The sequence below is a fragment of the Apus apus genome, chromosome 7 (genome assembly GCF_020740795.1).
Source record: "Apus apus isolate bApuApu2 chromosome 7, bApuApu2.pri.cur, whole genome shotgun sequence".
Classification (NCBI taxonomy): domain Eukaryota; kingdom Metazoa; phylum Chordata; class Aves; order Apodiformes; family Apodidae; genus Apus; species Apus apus.
In genome coordinates this window covers 1,832,155-1,855,463 of record NC_067288.1, presented here as the reverse complement: position 1 = coordinate 1,855,463, position 23,309 = coordinate 1,832,155, and the positions used below count along the sequence as shown (strand labels likewise).

General features: G+C 44.5%; 2 protein-coding genes across 6 annotated transcripts in view; one reads left to right on the top strand and one right to left on the bottom strand.

The window, feature by feature from the left end:
• TRMT1L (tRNA methyltransferase 1 like) overlaps positions 1-23,309 on the bottom strand; it is a 47,027-nt gene that overhangs the window by 2,994 nt on the left and 20,724 nt on the right. The window contains exon 17 of one of the 3 annotated variants that reach the window (XM_051624398.1): positions 6,094-6,720. The exons of the other annotated variants lie outside the window; for them this stretch is intronic. Coding sequence (XP_051480358.1) covers positions 6,697-6,720 — 24 coding nt within the window. The 3' untranslated portion in view covers positions 6,094-6,696. Of the gene's footprint in view, positions 1-6,093; positions 6,721-23,309 lie in introns of those variants that run through there. 3 annotated transcript variants of the gene reach the window in all.
• Positions 108-21,410, top strand: RNF2 (ring finger protein 2). Of its 3 annotated transcripts, none has more exons than XM_051624403.1 (7): positions 108-125; positions 14,483-14,571; positions 14,884-15,044; positions 16,251-16,466; positions 17,476-17,748; positions 18,803-18,974; positions 19,856-21,410. In XM_051624403.1, exons 2-7 carry the CDS (start codon positions 14,485-14,487, stop codon positions 19,955-19,957), a joined length of 1,011 nt encoding a protein of 336 aa, XP_051480363.1. In that variant the 5' UTR covers positions 108-125; positions 14,483-14,484; the 3' UTR covers positions 19,958-21,410. The 3 variants fall into 3 exon arrangements, with proteins under 3 accessions (XP_051480363.1, XP_051480361.1, XP_051480362.1); XM_051624401.1 differs by lacking the exon at positions 108-125 and adding an exon at positions 536-698; XM_051624402.1 differs by lacking the exon at positions 108-125 and adding an exon at positions 6,721-6,783.

Genomic DNA, 23,309 nt, shown 5'->3' with positions numbered 1-23,309 from the left:
GGGGAGCGCGGCCGCCACGGCCCCCCCGCCCCTGCCCCGGGCCTGCGGTGCGGGCTGCGGCGGCTGCGGGAAGCGGCCGAGCGAAGGGAGAGCGGGCTGAGGGGCGGGAAGCCCCGCCGGGCGCGGTGCGGGAAGGGCAGCGCGGTGCGGGAAGGGCGGCTCGGTGCGGGAAGGGCGGCGCGGTGCGGGAAGGGCGGCGCGGTGCGGGAAGGGCAGCGCGGTGCGGGAAGGGCGGCTCGGTGCGGGAAGGGCGGCGCGGTGCGGGAAGGGCGGCGCGGTGCGGGAAGGGCGGCGCGGTGCGGGAAGGGCGGCGCGGTGCGGGGTGCGGGGGGGAAGGGTGCGGGGGGTGCGGGGACAGGGGAGTGCGGGGGGTGCGGGGACAGGGGGGTGCGGGGACAGGGGAGTGCGGGGGGTGCGGGGACAGGGGAGTGCGGGGGGTGCGGGGACAGGGGGGTGCGGGGACAGGAGCAGCGGCCCCAGCCCGCCCCGCAGAGAGGAGGGAGGGAGGGAGGGAGGAGGGCGCTGGGCGGCCCGGGCTCGGCAGCCCCATCCGCGCTCCCCCTGCCCAGCCCCGGCCATGAATATGTAACTCCCCCGTTTCCCGAGCTCCATTGCGGAGGCCGCCGCTCGCCATATTGTGCTGCCGGGGCTGCGGATTCTCCGCCGCTGAGAGGAGGGCGACGGGAGCGAGCGGGGCGGTGAGCGCGGGCTGCGGGCCGGGCGGTACCGGGGCCGGGTCTGTCCCCCCGGCGGGGCAGGGGATGGGGTGTCGGGCGGGCACTGGTGCCAGGAGCGCTGCCCGATCCCGCGGCGGGGGAGGGGGCTGCTGAGGCGGGGTGGGGTGTCCCCGGGGGCTCCCCGCGGCGCCGGGGGTGCTGCTCGGGGAGGAGCCGCCGTCGGGCTCCCCGGCCCGGCCGGGCAGTGGCCGCGCAGGGGGGTTCGGTGCCCGCCCCAGGGTCCCCTTGACAGGCGGCCCTGGGGGCTGCTCCCGCCGGCCCCGCACGCCCAGGGCTGCCCCTGCCGCCGCCTGGGGGGCTCGGCCAGCCCGCAGCCCCCCGCGGGGCTCGGCCGGCCCCACGGCTGTGCGCAGGCAGCCGGGCGCTGCGGGGAGAGGGGCTCCCGCCGCATCCCCCGGCAGCCGCCAAACCCCGCCGGCGGGCAGGGAGAGCTGAGCAACAGTCACGAGCCGCTCCGGTAGTTTTAATCAATTTCCCCCCGCTGAAAAGCCGCCGTTCGGAACGATCTGTTGCTCTGCATCCCCAGCCTTTTGTTTCTCCGAAAGCTCGTGCGCATCAGCACGCTGAGCGGCATCTGCCAGACGTGGTGCTGAGAAACCGGTATCGGGAACGACCTGCCTGCTCTTGTGAACGTGTCATTGTTTCAAACGGGGCATTAGGTGGAGAAGGACGCACTGTGGGGAGCTGTGGATGCCTCCTCCTCCTTAGCGCTCGCTCGCGCTGCTTCCCATAGGAATTTAGCACCTGTTTCTTGCCAACTTTTATCTTCCGTGGTAGCTGGCGCACTGCAACCCGCCCTGGACCCACCCCATAACACAGGGCACTGTGTGAAACCAACACTCTTGAGCAAGATTCCTAAGATTTTCATTAAGCTGTCTGGTTTTTAGACCCTCTTCTATGGAATAGAATTGGATCAAATGCCTCATTCCGTAGAAATCCAGAGGACAGCTAGTGGGGAAAGATTATTCCCAGCAGAATAAATCACCATCCAGTCCTGTTGGGAAGTGGTTACAGCTCTGTGTCATAACTATGCCTGGCACGCAGGCTTTTAAGGATTAAAGGAAATCACTTGCATTTGAAAAACGTGACTGGTGTGCGGGCCAAGTTGTTTTTGCTCGGGGAAAATGCCTTCATCAAATATGTCATTCTTCCAGTGACAAAGACTCGATTTGTCACCGGAGTTCCCTGCAGAGGTGCTCTCATTTGTATTCATCTATGTTTTCATTAAAAACTTCTGTAATGAGATAATTTGACGTTTTTATCCATCATGTCAGGCTCAGAGCTGGCATTCAACTTGTCAGCCGAGGCAGGGGCGCTCGCTTTGAAAGCAGCAGGTACTGGTTAAGTATTTTGCAGTAAAAGATAAGACTTGTGTGAAGGATCAGCTTTGTCAGTTGCTTGGAGATGGGAGGAATTTTTCCCCGGACAGACACTGGCCGCAGTGTTGTGCACATCTTTAGGCCTTATTGATCCTGTGAGTTGTTATTTACAATGTTTCATGAATTTCTTATTATTTGGTGCATTCAGCTCTACAATATATTAATGGTATGTGAATTTTGCACCGGAGGAGTTTTTTAACCAGGTGGCCAAAAGGTCGACCTTTGACTTCAAAGCTCTGACACAGCAGCCCTGCTGCAGCTGCCAAGAGAAGTGTTCCCTGTCGTGTCTTATGAGTTGAAATAATATGCAGGCACCAGGGAAATAAATGGCATGAGGCTCCCTTCGTCAGGGACACTGTCATTTAAGTGTGGGGCACAGTCACATAAAGACCTGGTTGGGCATCTTGGGTGGTCGGAGCAGAATTGTGGCATTTTCAGGGCTGCGTTGTCACGAAGTAGAAACATGGTTGGCACCTACAGGAAAGCCATCAGTCTTCTGATGTGAAATTGATGTTGGAACACGTTAGGTTTTTCAGCTTTCTTTAAATGCTTTTTTTGCCCTTACTTAACAACAAGAATGCGATGTGGGGGGAAAGGGAGCTTCAGGAAATGAGACTTCAGTCTACAAATGCTCAGTTGTCTTTTTCTGAAAAGGAGCACTTGATCTCCTCTTAGTGAAGCACCAGTTCAAAGAACAAGCACGAAAGAAGTATCAGAATATAGGGTTTCCTTCCACTTTTTTTTGTTTTCCCCAAAATACCTATTTTTTACTGAGTAGATCAGCAGTTTAATAATGATGCAAGCAGAGAGAAGAGACTGGAGAAGGGATGTTGTTGAGCCTAACTTGGTTCTGCTTGTTAAAGAAAATAACTGGCCTTTGAAGCTGACCTTAAATTCTTTGTTTTCTGAGGAATGAGCCATGTTCAGTATTACAGAGTTGTTTAGACTTGTTGCAGTGGAGAAATATTTTAGGAATTATCTCTTTCTGCCTTGCCCCCACTTCTGGATCGTGGAGCTCTCTTGTCAGCAGCTGGGAGTTAGCAGTAGTATTCTAACTAATTAAAAACCTAATCCATTCCCTTACTCTTTACCACTGAGGGATAAAATGAAACTATTTTGGATGATTCCTGGGTGCAAGCTGCTAAGTTATTGCTCCTGTAGTACTGCTTACAAAATGTACAGTTTTATTTGAGAGAGTCCATAAACCACAAATTGCTGTTAGCTGTCACCCAGCTGTAGATGAAAGCTGTCTGGCTGCCAAATCAACAGTTCTGTTTCTATATATTTATTGTAGCTATTAAGTCAATCATACGTAAGATGACTTGCGTCTTTATTTTGGTCTCTCAAGTGTTCTGGGGGAGTTTATTTTCTGCTTATTAATAACCAAGCCATCTTTTGTTCTCATTAAGAAAATGCTATCACTGTTGATTGTGGCTGGCTTGACTATGATAACTGGTAAGTGGGTGAGAAATGTTCATGGCTATAGTTCTGGAAAAACTGAAACCCAAGCGTATTTCTTAATCTGATAACCTGAGAATTTCTCCCACAATATCACCTCAAGAGGACACTGCTGCTCACTGCCACCTACATTACTAACTGTGATGGGTAGCAGGTATGTTGCATGCTGAGGGGAAGGAGAACAAAGTGGCTTCACATGATCCCAGCAGCTTGGGGAGAGAACACCCGATTTACACTGTTTGGCTTGAGCTTCTACCACTTCTTAAAATGTGCTTAGAAGCATCTTGGATCCTGCAGCACTGTAACAGAGCAGCCAAAGCAGCCCAAGAAGCTGATGAACAGGCTTTCAGTGTGTTTCAGTGTCACCACCAACATGGGTTGAGCTGTTGGGTAAAAAGCATCTGCGTGGTTTGTTGGTTTGTTTTTTTCCTGGTGTAACTGTAGCTATAGGAGTGATTTCTGCCAGCACCGTCATCACTTAAGGGCTGCATTTCTCCACATTCCCAATGTGTAAACTGAAAGTATCTGGAGACCTCACCTTTGCTGCTGAACTAGTAACAGCATTTGTGGAGATGGGAAGGATCATTTGAATTGTGGTGGAAGTACGTTCATGAAATTCCTATTAAATGTGCAGCAAACTAGAAGGCTAAGGACAGGGGTAGTGGAATCATCTAACTTAACCCTCTTGATTTGAGTTCTTGCTTTTGGCAGCTGTCACTTCAGGGAGACAGCAAGAAATTGGTTAGCCTCAAAAAAAAATGGGCCAGCAGTGCTGCCAGGATAATAAGGTCCTGTAAAAAAAACAACCCCACAAACATTGGTTCAGAACCATAATTCTGTGGCAAGGGGCACATTCCACAAGAACGTGGTACATTTGTACAGTCATATCCATGTAAATGTGGTCTTTCACTGCAGGCTGTCAGGGTCAGTGCACAAGAAACTGGCCCTCAGTTTCTAGTGCTACTAGAGAATGAGGTTTAAAGAGGAAAAAAAAATACTAAGTCTGATTAAAAATGTCCCAGGGCAAAGTGTGTAATTCCCAGCTGATTTGTATGTATTTAACTGCAGTGACAGGTTCCTAGCAGGGAACATGGAACTCATAAAATCATAAATTTGATCATCAGCTACATAAAAGCAAAATACATGGACCTGTAGTGCTTATATGTTATTATACTTTGGTGCTATAAACATACAGAGAAGTAACAACTTAAAATCAGACTTCTGTCATGTCCAAAAGTATGTGGCTGTTCTCAACACTGTGATAAAACAGTCTCAAATGTGATAAAAAGTTGAGTTCAATGCTTTTTTTCTTAATGCTCTTGATATCTAAACCAGGAGCATCACGTCTCTTTGGTCACTTCCATAGCATCAGATTAATGGAATTCTTCTGTAGGTGTACATGTGTAGAGCAGATGGTTTGTCTGAGGTCCAAGCAGAAATGTTTCTACAGGGCAGGAGGGGCAGCTCAGTGGCCAGACTGGAAATGCTGCTGGACCCTGTGTCCATGGATCAGTTCCTTCAGGCCTGGGAAGTGGGGAGTGGCAAGTACCTGGAAGAGCCCACGTCTGAAGGCACCAGGCAAAACCACTTTCTTCCTTAGGAGTATTAATACAGTGAAGGAACTGTAGAAAACCACGTGCAAGTGAGTGAGGGTGTTTCAGAAACACCAGTATTACTGTTTTTCCCCTCTGTCAAATGTCATCTGTGCAGAAACCTGAGGGACATGTCACAGTCACAGCATCAACTGGTGGTACTTGGCTTTCAAGGAAGGATGTTTGGTTTTTTTTTCTGATAAATTGAAGACAAATGCCTAGTAAGTTTATGGGGCAGGTGAGGGGAAAATGGGAGTTTGGAACTAGTTATCAGGAAAACAAAAGACTCTGAACCAGTGGGATAGAGAGGGACAGTCATGTTGGGAAAACATCTGCAGTGTAACCAACTGTTGAGGCTGTTAAACTACCCTGGCGCCTGGAGTTTCTCTGCATTCCTCAGTTTTATTGGCTGCTTTGGGATGTTTTTGAGTCTGTGGTCTTGAATTAATTATACCTTTTTTTCCCCTCCTGGCCCATAGTGCTTCAAGGCAGAAAGGAGGTTCTCTCTCTTTGCTAATTGCTCTCTATAGGCTGACAAACTTTGGGTTTCTTGCTTTGACCATCTGTAAATGAAGAGCTTTGTAATATTTTCTTTGAGAGTAAACACAGCTTCCCTGATCTTTACCTACTTCCACTGTTGAGGGTCATAAAATAACTTCTCACATAGTCAAGTCTCTTTTAGATGAAAAGCTTTGTTATTGAAAGTAATGGGAAAAGAGGAAAAACTGAATCTTTCTAGGGTGACTCTTACAACAAGCTTCATGTTTTGAGAAATCCAGACTCAATTTTAAGTGGCAAATGAGAGAATCTTACAAACTCTCTTAAACATCATGGGCTTTCAAGCAGCCTGAAGAAATGTATAATATAACTCCTAATATGCATTCTGGTGACACAATGCTATAAGGAAGAGAAGATGTTATTTATTCACATAGGACAGGCTGGATTTGTATTTTAAATTTAGAACTTGGCACAACCTTGAGTTTGGGGAATATCTGCCACTCGTTTATGTACATATAATTTTATTGTATTAGTAACTTCTTTGCTGTGCCAGTTGATCAGTTAGCTAACATTCAGTGGGAGTTGGATGTATCCATCTGAAAGTAACATTTGGGTTTAATTTTATATTAGTTTTCTGTTTTTTATTATAGTTAAATTGTTTTCTCAGCCATGGTGGGACTACATTTGTATAAGTGATCCAAACATTTGAAGGTTAATATTTTCATTTATTTCTGTAAATAAGGTAGGAAAATAGGATGGCAAGGAACCAGCTGCAGACCTTGTTAAAATGGGATTGTCAGGATGGTTCTCACACTGTGTCTGTTTCTTACTCAGTGTGCATCACTTCGAGGGGAGCTGAAAATGGAGTAATTTGGAGTAGTGAAAGGGTAGACCTTAATGTGCAGCACAGCAAGACTGCTTGCATTAATATACATTATTATTTATGGGAATCTGTGGCCTCAGGGTAGTCCCAGCCGTGCTTTATTTTCATACATTTTAATTCAGACTTTGTTTCTGCTTGTTTTGTTCAGCTCAGAAAAGGTTTCCAGGTTTGCTCTGTAAGAATGAAACACAGAACCCCTTAAAAATGAACCTGGGAAGAAAGCAGAGAGGCTTTGGGTAAGTGCAGAGGCCATCAGGGTAACTTTGTGTCTTTCCGTGTGCGTTTGGGAAGGAACTGGGAGAAGACTGTGCTGGCATCCCTGGGGATGTTTTGGGAGTGGTCAGGGCTGAATTGATGGAGATGGTTTGAAACACGAGCTGCCAAAGCCCAATTCAGGATCCAAGAATGATGCCCTGACAAGAATCAGATTCCTTCTTTGTTTCCCACCAAAACTGTTGCCCCTGGAGTTGCTGGTGGGGTGGTTTCATCCCTTTTATATAACAACAAGCTGTAGCTGTGTCTCTTCTCCCTTGATTTTTTTCTAATTCGTTGTTTCTATCCCACAAATACAGTCCAAGGACGTGTTTGTTTGCAAGCTGAGATACCGTAAGGGTGGAAGGCAGGGTGTAAATACTCATTATTTGTTGTCAGGTTTGACTCCTGGAGCGTGTAATTGCTATTTGAAGTTTCAGCTTCATAGTTTGTATTAATTTGGCATCCTTAATAGTCTTTTAATTGGCTTTGATTGTGCTTTGCAGATGACAGACTTCTAGTTAATGTGTACAAAAGTATTTTAAACACTGGCTTTGTTGAAGCATTGCTAACCACTCACTTTTAAACATAGTAAGCATTTACAGAGGAGCTCACTTATATTACTACAGAGTGTTAACTGATAAAGTGTCAGGTAATAATTTTGAAATTAGCCCAGGAATGTACTTTCAGGTGTTCTGTGATAGCAGATGAAACTATTCACTTGGTAACTTTCCTTTTGTAGTCTGCATCTGATTCCCATGAATTAGCAGACTGGCTATTCATCAATCCATCATTCCAACAGCTCCAAACGACAGAGTTGGGCAGATACCCAAGAGTATACTCAGCTCTCAAGAGGTCTGCTTTTCAGCAGGTGGTCAAACCCCAAGGCATTTTTGCTTGCTGCTGGCCAATTTAAATATATGTTCAGGAGAGAGAAACTGTATTCTCAGAAAACATTTGTATGGTGTTTTGGGGCTTACTTGTTAAGTTTCCAGTTTAGACAAAGATACCTAGTTGTGAATTTTACTGCTGATTACACAAGTTCTCAGAAGATATTTGAGGAAAGTGTTCTTAAAAATGTGCTTGTATCGTGTTTATGGAGGAAACTCCTATCTTAGGCAGACTTGCTGGATGTTTTTCTATAACATATTAGGTATCTGAAGGCCCAATTCCCTTGTTGCTATTTTCACACAGTTCAAACAAATGGATTCTACTTTGTATAAAGCTAGTGGTCACTGTAGCTCCCAAAAAAGCCTTCTGATGTTTCTTTTGTGGGTAAGGAGGATGTTGATAGAATCTCATTCAGCCACATAGATTGTAAAAGGTGTGTGGGGCAGGAGAAAGTCTTGTTTGGGTTTCTTCAGCTTTTTATTATGGCTGCTCTTATTGCCTGATTCATGTTAGTTGCTGCTGACTTTTCTTGGCTGTGTCACTTTCTATGCAGCAAAACTATGCATTTATCTGACAGTGAGATACTGCCATAAGAATAATTTGGGTTGGAAGAGACATGCAAAGATCATCTAGCACAAGCTCCTGGTAAAAGAAGGGTCAGTTAGAGGAGGTTGTTCATGTTGAGCGTGACGGTCTCCAAGAGTGGAGATCCCACAACCTCTCTGAAGTGACCTTTTATTAGTGATCCTTTTGCTGTGGCTTTTTGTTTTCAGTACAGCATTAGTTTCCCCTATGTGTTACACTGCTCAACAGGTAACAGTTTATTCTGTCAGTCTGTTTGCTTCCTGTCTTGGCAAATACTTCTTCTTTTTGGTTTTGGTAGCGTATATCGTTGTGGCTTTATGTGTGGCTCCTGGTGTGAGTGCACAGAAGAAGCTCCTGAAGATTTTGAATGGGGTTTTAATGACTGTACAAGATGATGATGGATACCAAATCACATCTTATCTCTTGGATGTCTGCAAGACTTGCCACTCGAGCCTTGCCTGCTGGGGGTGAGCTGCCCTGTGGAGGTGCTGCCTTCCCACTGAGCTCTGAACGTGAACTGAGCTGGAATTGTTGTTAGCACAGGTCATGACTGAGGGTGTCAGCAGAGAAGATGACTGTACAGATGGCTGATTCAATATGGAATTCAGTTTGCAAATACAAAGAAGTGAAAACCTTGCCAGTTAAGGGCCTTTATGACATTGAAACTTGATGCTGAGAGACCAAGGACTGAAAGCTGAATGAACTAAAAACACTTCAGTAAGACATTCCCTCCTCAAGCTTATCCCCTGTTGAGCTCAGTGTATAATTATAGTGAGTGCAAACTAAATGTAGCCAGAGACAATTTAGAGAGTGTTGACAATGTGAGTAAACAAGCAGAAGAGGAAGGAGGGACAGAGACAAATGCAGTGACATACTTGTTCAGGATCATCAAGCAGTTAATTTTGGAGCTGGGAACAAAAGGAGCTCCAGGCCAGAACCTGATTCAGCTGTCTCCCAGGGATTCTGAGATCCAGAGATGAAAAAAAACTTGAGAAAAGAGTGAATACTAAAAGTACTAGATGGTAATCTAGTGGTAGTTGTCCTAGATTACAACTGAATGTAAAACAACCTGAGCTGCCAGTGAACTGCAGTGAAGATTAATTCCTTTGAATAATATCTTTCCAGAATTATTTTTTTTCAAAATCAAGTTCTCAGCCAGAAAGCAAAAGCAGAAAAACCCCTCAAATTTCAGAATGCTTTAATTGAATAAACTGAAATGAATGATTGAGTTGAGTACTTTGTCAAAGCATGGAATTTGTCCCTAATACTACTTACAGTATCGGAGAGAGTAAAAGGTAAAACTCTAATCCTGTTAAGCTACCAAAATAGCTGCACTATAATGCCTGTTTTTAAAAGAACTAATCCTTTGGAAAAAAAAATAGAATGGTTGAAGGTGCTGTTGAACTTTGCATACCAAACAGAAGTCTAACTCTCTTACTATTTTAAGTCTAAGTATTTACCTTTTAAAACTTGGAACAAAAATCAGTTCATTTCTAAAGATTTAACATCGTGTAAAAATGTGTATATGTTTTTTAAAGAGCCTAATGCATCCTCCCCCTGCCAAAGGAAGTGTTTTTTTCATGAAAGTATGAGAGATCAGTACCCTGTTTAAAGTTAAAAAGCAGCTGGTAGGGTTGTGGCCACACCTGAGCTGGGTTTGTTCCAGCTGCTTGATACCATCCCACCCTTTCTCTGATCCCAAGGTGTGCTGCCACAACCACGGGGGCAGTTGCTCTTCAGCCTTTGCCTGGGCTAAAATAGGCACTGCAAAGTCTTGGAGAATAATTTAGGTTGAGAGGAGTCTCTGGATGTCATGTGGTAGAAAAGTTCTCTGTTCCCTGGTTACAGCAGGATCTCCACTTAGGCTAGTTCAAAGCCTCAATGTAGGTAGAGTTAAGGTAGACTTAAGGAAATGTTAAATTTTCACAAATGACAAATTTTGAGAGATAAGACCAATCGAAGCTCCTTGGCTGCCTTATAGCCAGAGCAGCCCATCTGTCCACAGCTCTGAGTGGCCTGAAGTCTTCTTGTTGCCAGTTGGATTTTTACTGGATCGTTTCAGGAATGGGATACCCATATGCCCGACCTACTGTGACTCACGACTATATTTGTGCAAATATTTAAGTGTATTCCAGTGTTAGAGTTTGTGAAGTGCATATGGTGTGTGGTAAGTATGGATGTTGCTCTGCTGCACTTCTTATAAGCATGTTGGAAAGACTCTCCAGCATAAATTCCCTGTCAGTAAGCGTGCAGGAGACCAGAGGGGCTTTTCTGATCACATCTCATACTGTTTTGTTTTTGCTGTAACTGTCTGCCTGTTTTCCAGTGCTTCAGGAACAGGACTATTCTGGTTTTATGTTTCTAAACCCCAGCCGTTTGTCTTCAAATTTGTTCTGAAAAATAGTCTACAGATGGATGAGCAGAGAGCACGAGATTGCATAAGCCCTGTTTTCCAAGGAAATCAGGCTTAAATGGCACATCTTTCAAATGAAACGATGCAGGGCTTTTTACTGAAGCGGGCAGGCTCTTCTCCCAGCTCTAGTTAGGGAAGTATTCAACTTGTGGATAAAGCCTGGTTATACAAAATTGATCAAAAAGCTCCTTAAGAACAGCACAGGTAGGTTTTGTTTTCTTTTGGTTTTAACCTTCTGCCAAGGTGGAGAATTGAGAAACATCCTGGCTACAAAGAAATCAAAATGTACCCGCTCTGACAATCCTGACAATCCCATCACATCTTCCAGTTTTCTTCTAGAACAGACACCAAGCAGCTAGGCAGGTTACAAGCTACACATTAGCTTGGTTCCCTTTTTCATATGCTGCTTGGACCTGGGGAGAGGCAAGGAATAAAACTGAAGAGATGTGAAACATCTCGGGTTCTGAGACTAGTAATACTTGTATCAGTCAGCTCTGGCTCCGTGCTGGCAGACCTGCAAAGTTTGTGCCTAGTTTTGTTGTGCTTGAAGATTGAGTCAGTCTGAAGGACAGCAGGTGTCCTTAGAATATTGGTTGGGGGGGGGTTTAATGACTTAGAAGAGCAACCCTCTGGCTACAGCACAAATCACAACAAGTACTTCTCACTGGCTCCAAGAGAAAGATGTTTGATCTGCCTGCAGGAATGTGGCTTCTCTCCTTCATACTGCCCTGCTGTCGTGTGACTGGTTGCTTTCCTCTTGTATCCAGAGGGTACAGATAAGTCAGAGGTAAAAAAATTAGAAAGTGTATGAAACTGTGCTGTGATAGAAGCTTTTTGGGTTTATTTTGTTTTATTTCTGAAGAACCTAACAATCAGAGGCTTCTCTATTGATCATCAAGCAGATGAAAAACCTGGTGTGATTTTTGGTGGTGATTTTTTTGCTTTTCAGCATGTTTGAATTGACCACGTTTCTACTGCTCCTCAGATTTTGACTCTACATGGCAGAGGAGGTGTTTGCTAGTGATGAAGTGCACTGTGTGGATCTCTCCAGCTCTCAGCTTCAAGGACAGTGTTTTTCCCCTAATGTTTGAAAGTTCAGTGCCCTCACCCTAGGGTGAGAATGAAGCCCTCAGCATCTCGGCTGAGGAGCCTTTGGAACAAAGCTGGTCCGTTACTGATCACAACGCTTCTGCAGTGTGGCCTTGGGCTTGTAGGCAAGGCTGCAATATAAATGTTAGTGTTCATGCACTTGTGCTCCAGGCACAGGTGTGCTGGCAGCCTGGCACCCCCCGAGCTGCTGCTCTGTGGTAGCAAGTGCAAGCATCCAAGTTGAGGCAAGGTCTCTCTTGTGCCTGCAGTGGCCTTTTCCCTGGGGACCTCTCAGATGAGCTCTTTGCTGTGATGGAGCTGTGCCATGTCAGGAGCTGGCTTTTCTCCTCAGGGAGCTTGGATTTACTGGGACTCAGGTGTCTTAACCTGCAGTCTGACTGTGGCTCAGCAGATGGTGGGAAGGGTGTGAATGATGAGCAGATTTCCCTCAGTATTTGAAAGTATAATGAAATGTGTCAGCTTTAAAAGCACTCAAGTAGTATCCAGTGCAAACACAAGATGATGTTAGGCCTTTGCTAGAACAACCAACTGCCAACAGCACACAACAAACACTCCAAAGGACCTGACTTCTTGTATGCCTGGAATTACCTTCAGTAACAGTGGAAATTACATCATGGTGAACTACTGTTTCCTTTCTTGGCCACTGGTATGCTTTTCAACATTGCTTCTTTGCTGAGATCTGTCACCTAATACCGTTATTAAATTAATAATTATTCATAACTCTAAATAATTTAAATAAAATGCCCAGAACCCTGCCAGGCCAGTCCAATGCTTGGCCAGACTGGGAGCTGCCAGTCTGCACCTGGGCCCTGGTGGCTTCTCACTTGTAATGGGGTGGTAAGGTCCTAGCTGGACATCTTACTGTTCTGATCCACACAGAGGAACATGTTCTCTTGAGACAAGTAAACTGTATTTTTAGGGCACAATATTTGGACAGCAAAAATTGGAGCTGATGGTCTGTCATCTCCTGATTATTTCTTTTGATGCCTCTTCAGGACATTGTTACTTATTAGACATTATAGTGGACATGGCTACTTTATGTTAGGCTTTATTTCCCCCTCCCTCCTTTTTTCTTAAGTTGAGAAAACTCCAATTTCTGTGCCTGGATAAAAGTAGATACAATAATTTCTGCTGCACTGCTTCTCTCACTTTTCCCATAACAATTAATTACAGCTTATAAAGAAACATTTTTCTCCAGAGAGGCTGACCCTTCTCATACAGAACTTGATAAACTGGAAGCTGCATTATAATGTACCAGGTAGGTGCCAGCAGAATCTGCATTTGGCTGCTGATTTGAAGTGTCTGTGAATACAAACCTAGATTGAAAAAAGTTATAAAGAAAGCATTTCTGCTTTTTCCACCCACTAGAAATGTCTGCAGCTGCAATCTTGCCTCTTAGATGGTTACGTCAATTTTTTCAAATGTACTACAGTGTCTGGCATAAGTTTTCCTGCTTCAAGGCAGGCATTTTTTTAGAGATGGGGAGGATTTCCCCTTCTCTCTAGAGTGAAAATATTTTCTGTTCAGAAACATCATTTTCTTCGCTATGAGTGTGCTGAGACCCTGGCCCAGGTTGCCCAGGGAAGCTGTGGCTGCCCCATCCCTGGCAGTGTTGAAGGGCAGGTTGGATGGGGCTTGGAGCAGCCTGGGCTGGTGGGAGGTGTCCCTGCCCATGCAGGGGGTTGGATTTAGATCTTTAAGGTCCCTTTCAACCCAAACCTGACTTTCTTTCATGTCTGCAGTGACCATGTGTAGTAGTTTTGCACCATCTTGTACAATAATCCCAGTATTTGGATGGGAAAGCATTTGTTTATCTATTATTTTTTCTTTTTTTTGTGTGCTTGCTTTATTTATGTGGAGTCTTTTGTCATGAAAAGGTGATGTGTGCCTTTGCCTGTAAGTGAATTCTGCAGCAGTGGTTGGGGACTGCAGCAGTCAGCTGTGGAGTGCCATTATTTTTAGCCCTGACCATTTCCAGGAATGCCTGCCTACCACTGCTGATGCACAGAAAGCCCCAAGAACATGTAAATTATTTGGGTTTTGGAACTTAAAACCTTCTGACTCCCCACCCTGCCCCCTTATCATTGCAAATCCGGAGCACGTCTGCTGAAGCCTGGTTGGATGGCTCAGGAAAGCCAGACCTCTTGATGGAACTGACCCAGTTTCTTTCAGTACTCCCACAACTTCTGATGGGAAAGCCCTAGTGATGTATTTTCAGGGGGAAAAAGTGTGCTTCCATGGCACATGTTCAGCTGTGTGTATCATTTTGCCCTCCTGCTCAGTTAGGAAGGACCCCATGTGACCTGTATGCAAGTCTCTTTAAGTGGCTGCTTTGTGTTGCCCCATCAGGTGCCACTTGCAGCTTTCTCACCACACAGCCCAAGTTTTATGGCCTTTGGTTTCATGTTGCTTTTGTTTAACAACCTTAATTGATTTTTGCAGAGCGTTCATGGCTGGCTGACTCCCTCCATTCCTCTGGAGCAGTACAGAGCAGGGGATTATCCCTGTGCAGCACGGCGGAGCCTGGCACTGGGATGAACAAGTGTTCTCCTGTGCTCTGCCACTGCTGGCACAGAGTGTCTGCAGGGGCCCGGGGCTACTGCTCCTGCTGGCTGCAGGGAGGGACCTGGCTCCTGGAGCCAGATGGACATGAGTGTGCAACTTGTTTCTCTTTTCCTTCCCAGCCATGTCTCAAGCCGTGCAGACCAACGGGACGCAGCCCTTGAGCAAAACCTGGGAGCTGAGTTTGTACGAACTGCAAAGAACACCCCAGGTAACACCTCTGGCTTCTTTTTATACCTTTCAGAAGGTGAAGCTTGACTTTTCAGATTTTCCTTTAGGAGTGTTAGCTGCCTATTCTAAATGACAGGTTATTTTCAAAACAAAACCTCTCTCATAATATTAAAAAAAATAAATATGTTAGAGCTCTACTTCTTTTTTCCTTTCTTTAGGAGCACAGGTGTGTGCTCAGTGTGGTCGTGTCTGGTCTTTTTAGTGTGATTCTCTTTAAAAAGAGCAGTAAAAATAGGCAGGTTTTGTGAAGAAGTTCCTAAATTCTGTGTAAAGAGCTTTTACTTTATGCTAGGAAGCTATCACGGATGGCTTGGAAATCGTGGTGTCACCCAGGAGCCTGCACAGTGAATTGATGTGTCCCATCTGCTTGGATATGTTAAAAAACACCATGACCACAAAAGAATGTTTGCATCGCTTCTGTGCCGACTGTATCATCACAGCCCTCAGGAGTGGGTATGTCAGTATTATTGCAGGGAAATGGGATTTCACTTTAGAGGAAAGTGTGACCCAGGAAAGCCTCTCAGTCCTGGGTGCTGATGTGGAGCAGTGCCCGTGCGCTGCCAGGTTCTGAACGTGTGGCACATCTTTCATAGTTTGTTCTGGGTGTTCAGCCATCTCTGGCAGAGCAGACTTGCCTTTTGCCCTGAATGAAAAATCATCCCCTAACTTTTGTTTCTTGCAAGCAGTTTAAAACCCCTTTTATCTTCTATTTTTTCTTTTTTTTCAATTCAGTAACAGCCAAACAAAATTATACTACATAGCTTACAAAAATGAGTCTCATTTCCCTTAGTCTTCCTTTTCCTAATAATAAATTGCAAATTGTGTGGCCTCTCAGCAGTCCTGCTTCCAGGCTTTGCTACTGAAACAACCTACATGAAGTACAAGTAGTTTTTTTCTTGAATTCTTCAATTACAAGTTCATCTTTTCCCAAAAGCAACAGAAATCTGAGGTAACCAACAGAGATTAAGTCAATGATCTATCCCTGATAACGGCAATTACCTGTGTTCAGAGGGCACACTTAATTTGCTGTGCCTCTGTAAATTCTGATGAGTAATTAGCAAAAATATATCAGAGGGAAACAAGCAAACCATCAAGACCAAAGATGCCAGTTTTTAGCTATTGAGGCCTCTTACAGGCAAAAAAATGTGTGGAACCAAAATTTTAGTTAAATGAGAATAAAGTGGTAAGAAGAAGACTCTTTCAGTTTTCCCAGTAATTAGTGTTTCAACTACAGAATAGGTTACTTAATATATTTTTTTTTTAATTATTTTTTTTTCTTGTCATCTGAGTGCTAGAAGGACTATGCCTTAATATAATTCCCACTAGAGATGCATTTTTTTCTAGGTGAAAATCCACCCAGAGGGTTAGGGGAAGAACTGGTTTGCAGAGTGGAACTTCAGAACTCTTCAGTCTAAATGCAGTTTGCTTAAACATATTTAAAAAAAAAAAAAAGGCAAAAAAAGCAGGGAGGTATGTGTTTGGGGTTTTTGTTTAAATACCTGGAACTACCTGACCTGTCAAAAGACTGAAGCCCCATTCCAGATTTACTATTGATACTGAGTCTTAGTGAGCACTTTGACTATGAGTTGCAGCATTAAGGCAAACTTCTGCTATTACTGGGGAGTTATTTTGGTTTTCTTCCTTCTTGTTCCTGTCCAGCAACAAAGAATGTCCCACATGTCGTAAAAAGCTGGTTTCAAAACGGTCACTGAGACCAGATCCCAATTTTGATGCTCTCATCAGTAAAATTTATCCAAGCCGAGATGAATACGAAGCTCATCAGGAGCGAGTGCTAGCAAGAATCAGCAAACACAATAACCAGCAAGCTCTAAGTCACAGCATTGAGGAGGGATTAAAGATTCAGGCTATGAACAGGTATGTAATCCATCTAATTTCACAGAATCCTTCTGGTTGGAAAGGCCTTTAGGATCATCAAGTCCAAAAATAACCTAACTGCCAAGCCCAGTGCTTAAACCACGTCCCTCAGCAACACATCTACAAGGATTTAAACATCTCCAGGGGTGGTGATTCAACCACCTCCCTGGGCAGCCTGTGCCAGTGTTTACACTTTCAGGGAAGACGTTTCTTCTCATATCTAATCTAAACCTCCCCTGGCACAACTTGAGACCATTTCCTCTGTCAACATGTAAACTTGTTGGCCTTAACACTGAAAATACGGTGTCTGTCCTGGCTCCCTGTGTACCTTGGGATTCCTCATCTCTCGTCTGAAGTCTGGCAAAATACTTGTTAATCTTTTGTCTACTGATAGAAGCCTTTGTATTGCTCCCTGCAAGGTCTGTAGCAGCCTGATGTAGCAGCCTGATGTAGCAGGTTTCAGCTTAGCCAAATGATGGCTCCGATTTCTTGGGCAATAAACTGTCATACAATGAATCCTGCACCAACACGTTACCACTGCATGCAAATAAATGCACATCATGCCAGAACTTTGGTTCACAAGGCTGGAACATAAGAGTGTTTATGCAGAAGTGAAATTCTGGACGTGTATTTAAACCCAAGAGAACCAGCTGGGAAAGAGGCCCCAAACTACATTGTGGTGCAGCACGGTAGGATTTAGATTTTAATCACATGTGGGTTCATATTTAGATGAAAATAATGGTCTGAAATTGCCTGAAAAATAGCTGTATGAAGCAAAAAAATGGTCTTAAAAAACATCTAAAAGGTGTTTGAGGGATAGGGAAAAAACCTGTGAATATCTAAGAATGCATTATGAGGTTACTTTTATCTGTGAAAAGTTCAGTGCTTGCAGGTGCACTTGTCTAACTTCTGGCCTGACAGAGTGGGAGGGAGAAGCTGCACAAGCCTGTGAAGTCTGGGGTGAAGTCTGACTGCAGATCAGGGTTTATTTCTGCCTGTTTCTGATCAGGCTACAGAGGGGCAAGAAGCAACAGATTGAGAACGGCAGTGGAGCAGAAGATAATGGTGACAGTTCCCACTGCAGCAATGCCTCGACACACAGCAACCAGGAGGCAGGGCCCAGCAATAAGAGGACCAAAACATCGGACGACTCGGGGCTGGAACTGGACAATAACAACACCACAGTGGCTATAGACCCCGTGATGGATGGTGCTAGTGAGATCGAGTTAGTCTTCAGGCCTCATCCAACCCTCATGGAGAATGATGACAGTGCACAGACAAGGTAAATGTCTTCTGTTCCTTGTCATGTTGTGTTCCGGTGGTTCTGTTGTCAGTCACTCTTGGGGCTTTTTGAAATCAATTTGCTGTGGTCATACCTCGTGCTGTGTGACCGTATGCACTCTTTCCCTCTTGCCACTGCCAGTCAGGCAGATGGTACTGCTCAGCCATTGTCAATACAGTGACAATCTGTGTTAAGCCTTTGATTACAAATAAATATGGTTTTAAGTGTTTCTAGCATTGCAGCTCACAGTAGGTACTAGGATGACAGTAAAAAGTCAGACCCTTTCTACTATTCTAAGATTCTTTGGGAATAAACAAACCTAATTTAAGAGTCAGCAGTTTTCAGAGCAGCTTTTTGTCAGCAGGATTTGTAGGCTGAAGCTTTTCCTGACTTTTTGTTCATGGTCCAGTCCACGCAGACTGCAAATTCTGCATCACAGCAATGAGCAGTCTCGTGGAGTTTCCTGCCTTTTTCTCCCAATGAGACATCTCTCTGCAGTGCCTACAAAGACACTGAGAGCTTCAGCCAGGTTTTCTTTTTGGTTTGGAATTGAAACAGAGTTCTGGGGGTTGTTCTGAATGGCAAAGAGAAAGCTGAGCTTCTGGGAGAGGCCTCAGTGTTCCTATCAGCCTTTAATTCTCATGTGAAGAATTAAAGTGAGCACAGATAGTGAGACAATAGGAGTAACAAGGTGCTGAGTGTCCCACGTACAGCTTTCATTCCAGGCACTCCAGGCTTTATCTCAGCAGTCTGAGTAATTCTCTGAACTCCTTGACAATCTGTTACCAGCATTTTCATTTCTAGCAGATGAGAGGGCAGTGCTGTCTGCTCCCTACAAAGAGCAGGAGGGCTTGTGGGAGAAGTGTCAAAAAGATCTAAGGACACTTCAGAGCAATATAATTTGGTAAACTGCTTGTACATCTTGGGTGAAGCCGTTAATGCTCCTGCTTGTGAACTTCTTTAGAGGCCCTTCATATTTGGGGGTGCTCCACGTGTCTTTTCTCCATACCTGCAACTCAGATGTCTTTGATTATCTTTGTGGTGGTTGTTGCAGATATATCAAGACCTCAGGCAATGCCACTGTTGATCACTTGTCCAAGTACCTGGCTGTGAGGCTGGCTTTGGAGGAGCTTCGGAGCAAAGGAGAATCAAACCAGATGAACCTTGACACGGCCAGTGAGAAGCAGTACACCATTTACATCGCTACGGCCAACGGGCAGTTCACTGTAAGTAGAACTGCTGTCGAAGAGTAGAAGTGGGCATCAGCACATCTTTGAGACAGATTTGATTAAAATCCACTCAGCTGGACCTTCCCTGAGTTGGCTTAGAGATGAAACTCATAGTGCCAGGTTTCTTATGTAGAAGCAGATCGACTGCTTTTTGGGAAAACGCAAAGCAAAAGCTTGGTTAGCAGAAAAGGAGGCGTATCGATTGCCTAGGAAGACCCAGTGTTGCCAGCAGCTGCTCACTGACTGACACCATCATCTTACAGCTGAGATTAAAGAAGAAAAATACTACTTCATTTGAGGAGCACACAACTAGCACCAAGTAGTGTCTACTGCATGGTGGCATTTCTGCACTTCTGTGCAGGCTTGCAGGGTTCCACTATGAAGCAGCTGTTGAGTACACATAGGGAAGAATCCCTTCAGAATATACAGGTCCAGCAACAGGGCACGATTAGATTGATCCTGGTCTTATACTTGGGCATTTATCTGAATAAAACAAGTCTTCTGGTGAAGAGAGAGGCAAGTGCTTTGCAAGAAGAATAAGTTCTGAACAGCTTTCAAACCTGACTACAGATTATCCCTTAGACAAAAGCAGAGATGCTGCTGGTGTAAATACACATCTACCACTCCCTCTGCCTGCAGCAAGGAGTTATTTACAACTAGATTCACTTTGCAAGCGTGTTGTTCAGTGCTGTTTTAGTGCCATCAGCAGGAGTTCAGAACAGCCTGCATTGCTGCTTTTCTGCGCCGAGTGGTTTAGCTAATTACTTGTGCCACATCATCAGTCAGTGCATTCCCCAGGTTCCAACAGTATGCTCCCACAGCACTATCCAGGCAAGCCTCTGGATTGACTTAATTTCTGTTTTGGTCTTCTCTTCTAGGTATTAAATGGGTCATTTTCCTTGGAACTGGTCAGTGAGAAGTACTGGAAAGTGAACAAACCCATGGAACTGTACTATGCACCCACAAAGGAACATAAATAAGCTGTGCTGGAAGAGTGAGATGAAACTAACTTTTTATAGCTATGACTTCTTTAATATTAAAAGAAGGCACCACCATTCATGGACAACACACATGATGCCTTCAGGGTCTCTCAGTATACTTATTAATTATTAGACAGTATTCTGGGTTGTATTTAATTTAGTCTTTGCGTTGGGTTTTTGGTTTTCCCCTAGGAGACTAAATGACCTTTTCCTGCGCATCCCAGTGTTTGACATGCTTTTTAGTTCCTAATGCATGATAACTGAACGAGTGTTCCGCTTTGGAATGTCTTCATTTTGTCCAGGTCAATCTGGATTTCTAATACATTTGACACACTTATAGTAGCCTCTGTGAAGTATTGAGCGTTGGATGGCTAAGTCAGTCTATTCAATAGTATCATATACCAAGGAATGTGTTAAATGTTGTAATTTGCTAATGGTTATCCATGTAAAAGATAGGTAGAGAACTGATTTATGATAGTCTGGCAGCTAGAGGACATCAGATTCCCTGGAAAAGATTTATTAGTCTTGTGAACTATTTTCTTGTGAACAAATAGAACTGAAGTGAGAAAACTGACACTTTAAAACCTTGCTGTTTACTGGGCTTAATACGTCAGTGCAAGGTGGTTCCCGGGATTGGTTTGTTTTTTAGTGAGTATTTCACTCAAAAAACCACAGAACTCCTCCCCGTGTAGAACATTCCAGGTGTGGTGCACACTGCAGCTCCCATCTCACCCCTGGCTGCAGCATTCCTCTGTCCTCACAAGCTTAGCTGAAGAAGATCTGGAGGCTTTACAGCCCTGCTCTGTTCCCTACAATAACTGATTTTTACTGTGAATGTATTAGAGTATTCTGTAAAGAACTATCCTGAGACTGTTTTTTAAAAAGCAATTCCAGCACATGGACATAATGCAACATCAAAATGCTTTGCTCTGTGGAATTTGTGCCACCCCAGCCCTGGGGTTATCTGGGCTTCAGCTCCAGTAGGGAGGGCTCCAACCATAAGCTGTTCCAAGATTGTATTTTCTTTTTCCTTTTTTTTTTTTTTTTTTCCATTTTTTTGCTATAGCTTTAACAAATGATAGCACTTTGGAAGACAATTTTAGTACTTGACAAAGTTTACCATTTAGTGTCTTAAATTTAGGTTCAAGTTTTCCAACTTGGCAGTAGGCTGTTGTGTGGAGTCCAGGAGCTACTGTTCATTTGCATGTTCAACTCCCCTTCCCTCACCCTGGCCCTTGCTGTCTCTTTGTGGGGGTTGCTTTACCTATTGGCATCCTGTCTGAAGGGCAGTGGTGTTACTGGGAGATTCCCCTGGGCTGCAAGACTTGCTGATGAAGCCTTTGCTTATTTGCACCTGAAGCTAGAAGCAAAAAATGTTGCCGAGAGGCAAGAGGTGATACACTTTGAACTCTGAACTAAAATACAGTGTTGCTCCTTCTTTGTCTTGCCTGCAGTTAAGACTGTTTTTGGCACGTGGTACCAAGTATTCAGATGCTTGGGGATTCTCTTGGGAAGGAAGTCCCCTTTCAGCACTTCTGTCCCTCAAGCCTAGCACTTGTAAATACATGTCCCTTCCCACTGCTGCTCCAGATCAGCTTTGTCCCAGTGTGAAAACTGCACAGGCTCCTTTCTTTAAGTTACTCAAAGACTTGGGTTTTTTTGTGACATGACATGAAACAAGTTTTCAAGTTCCAGACCACAGCAGGGGCATTTTTTAAGGAAAAACATGATTCGTAAATTTCTGGTGAAATGTTGCATTGTATAGACTAGTAGTGCATGTCCACTAAATATAATCTGGGGGGTGGGGAAGCAGTGATTATAAATGCTTTAAATTTTCTGGGGAAACTTCTAGATTAGTTGCACCATGCCTTCCCATTGTGATAGCAAAGGTGATGTCCAGTCCCTTAAGCAAAGAGAGATGTGTGTGAAGCTGAACAGTCTGTCACTTTGTCCCCAGTCCTTTAAAAAGCGTGGAAGAATGTGAAGCGTTTATTTTCATGTTGTAGTGAATTTGCTGATATTTATGTTCTTTAAATATTATATATATAATGTAGCTGTTTGATTAAACCAGTGGTTGCACTGTGACTCTTTAGTGCTAAAACTATTTTGTTTTCCAAATGACTTTACTCTTCCACCTTTTAAAACCATCTTATTTTTGAAGTACATGAGGTGTGCTAGGTACGGGCTAAGCTCTAGTATCCAACTAAAGTCACACTGAAGTTCTCATTGACAATAAAAGCAAAAAAAGCTAACCTACTGGAAATTCATGTAATTCATGAAGGGAATGTTTTGGAGAGCTTTTGTTTGTTAGTGCTGCCAAGTTTGTGGTTGTCTAGAGGGAAGTGTCTGAATGAGGGAAGCAGAGGTGAGGTGGAGCACAGCACGAAGACAACAAAACTGCTTTCGCAGAGACCTGTCAGGGGTGCTGCTGTTCTGCACTGGGTCCTGGAGCCTTAGAGCTGGGAGGAAGGAGCTTCACAGCATCCAGGTTAAACCCAGCAACTTTGGTTGCATTTCATTATATACTACACAGCTTTAACAGAAAACTGTGGAGGACAACTGTAACTAATCACTTGGGCTGAGGTAAGTTATTAAGAAAGTGAAGTTCTGTTCCTTGTTTTATCTCTGCTGTTACAACTTTTAACCAGAAGGATGCACATTAATTGAAGAAGGAATGCTTGTGCAGACTAAGAGTGAGGTTTTTGAGATGTGTGGAAGAAGGCCCATTCTTGCCTATCCTCCTGCTGCTCACTGTGATGACTGGTTTTCAGAGCTGCCTTTGAAGAGCTTTAACTCCCTTAAAGCTTCCCTCCATCACAGCTAAACAGAAAACACCCAGAGAGCTCTCTGCTGTATGCAGTGAGTGGGTGGAAATGTCCCTCAGCTAAAAAGCCACAGAGGTGCCACTGTACTACCCATACTGGTAATTCAATCATATCCTAAAACTTGTGTTTTCCATCATCTTCTAGCATTTGTCTTCCAGCATGATCAGCTGATAACCTAACACTGATTTCAGTATCCTGATGGTTCCAGCAGTTCATCAGCTGATTCTCTGTTCAGCACAAGCCACTTGCATCAAGTGCTTGATCTGACAAAGATCTGGTTGCATGCTGAAGGTCTGTCATTAGTGAGACTGGCACAAAGTGCCTGGTGGAGAAGTGGTACAAAAAGTATCAGCTCAGGCCTGAAGCAGCTCCAAGAATGTAAAAAGAATCGGCAATAAGCTTGCCACCAACACCTGCATTATCCTAGTTTATCTACTACTGTATTTACTACTGCAACTGTGGCACCGTGGATGACCCAAATTGATCAGAGCAGCTTTGGGTCATGCTGCTGTGCACGGAGCACTGCT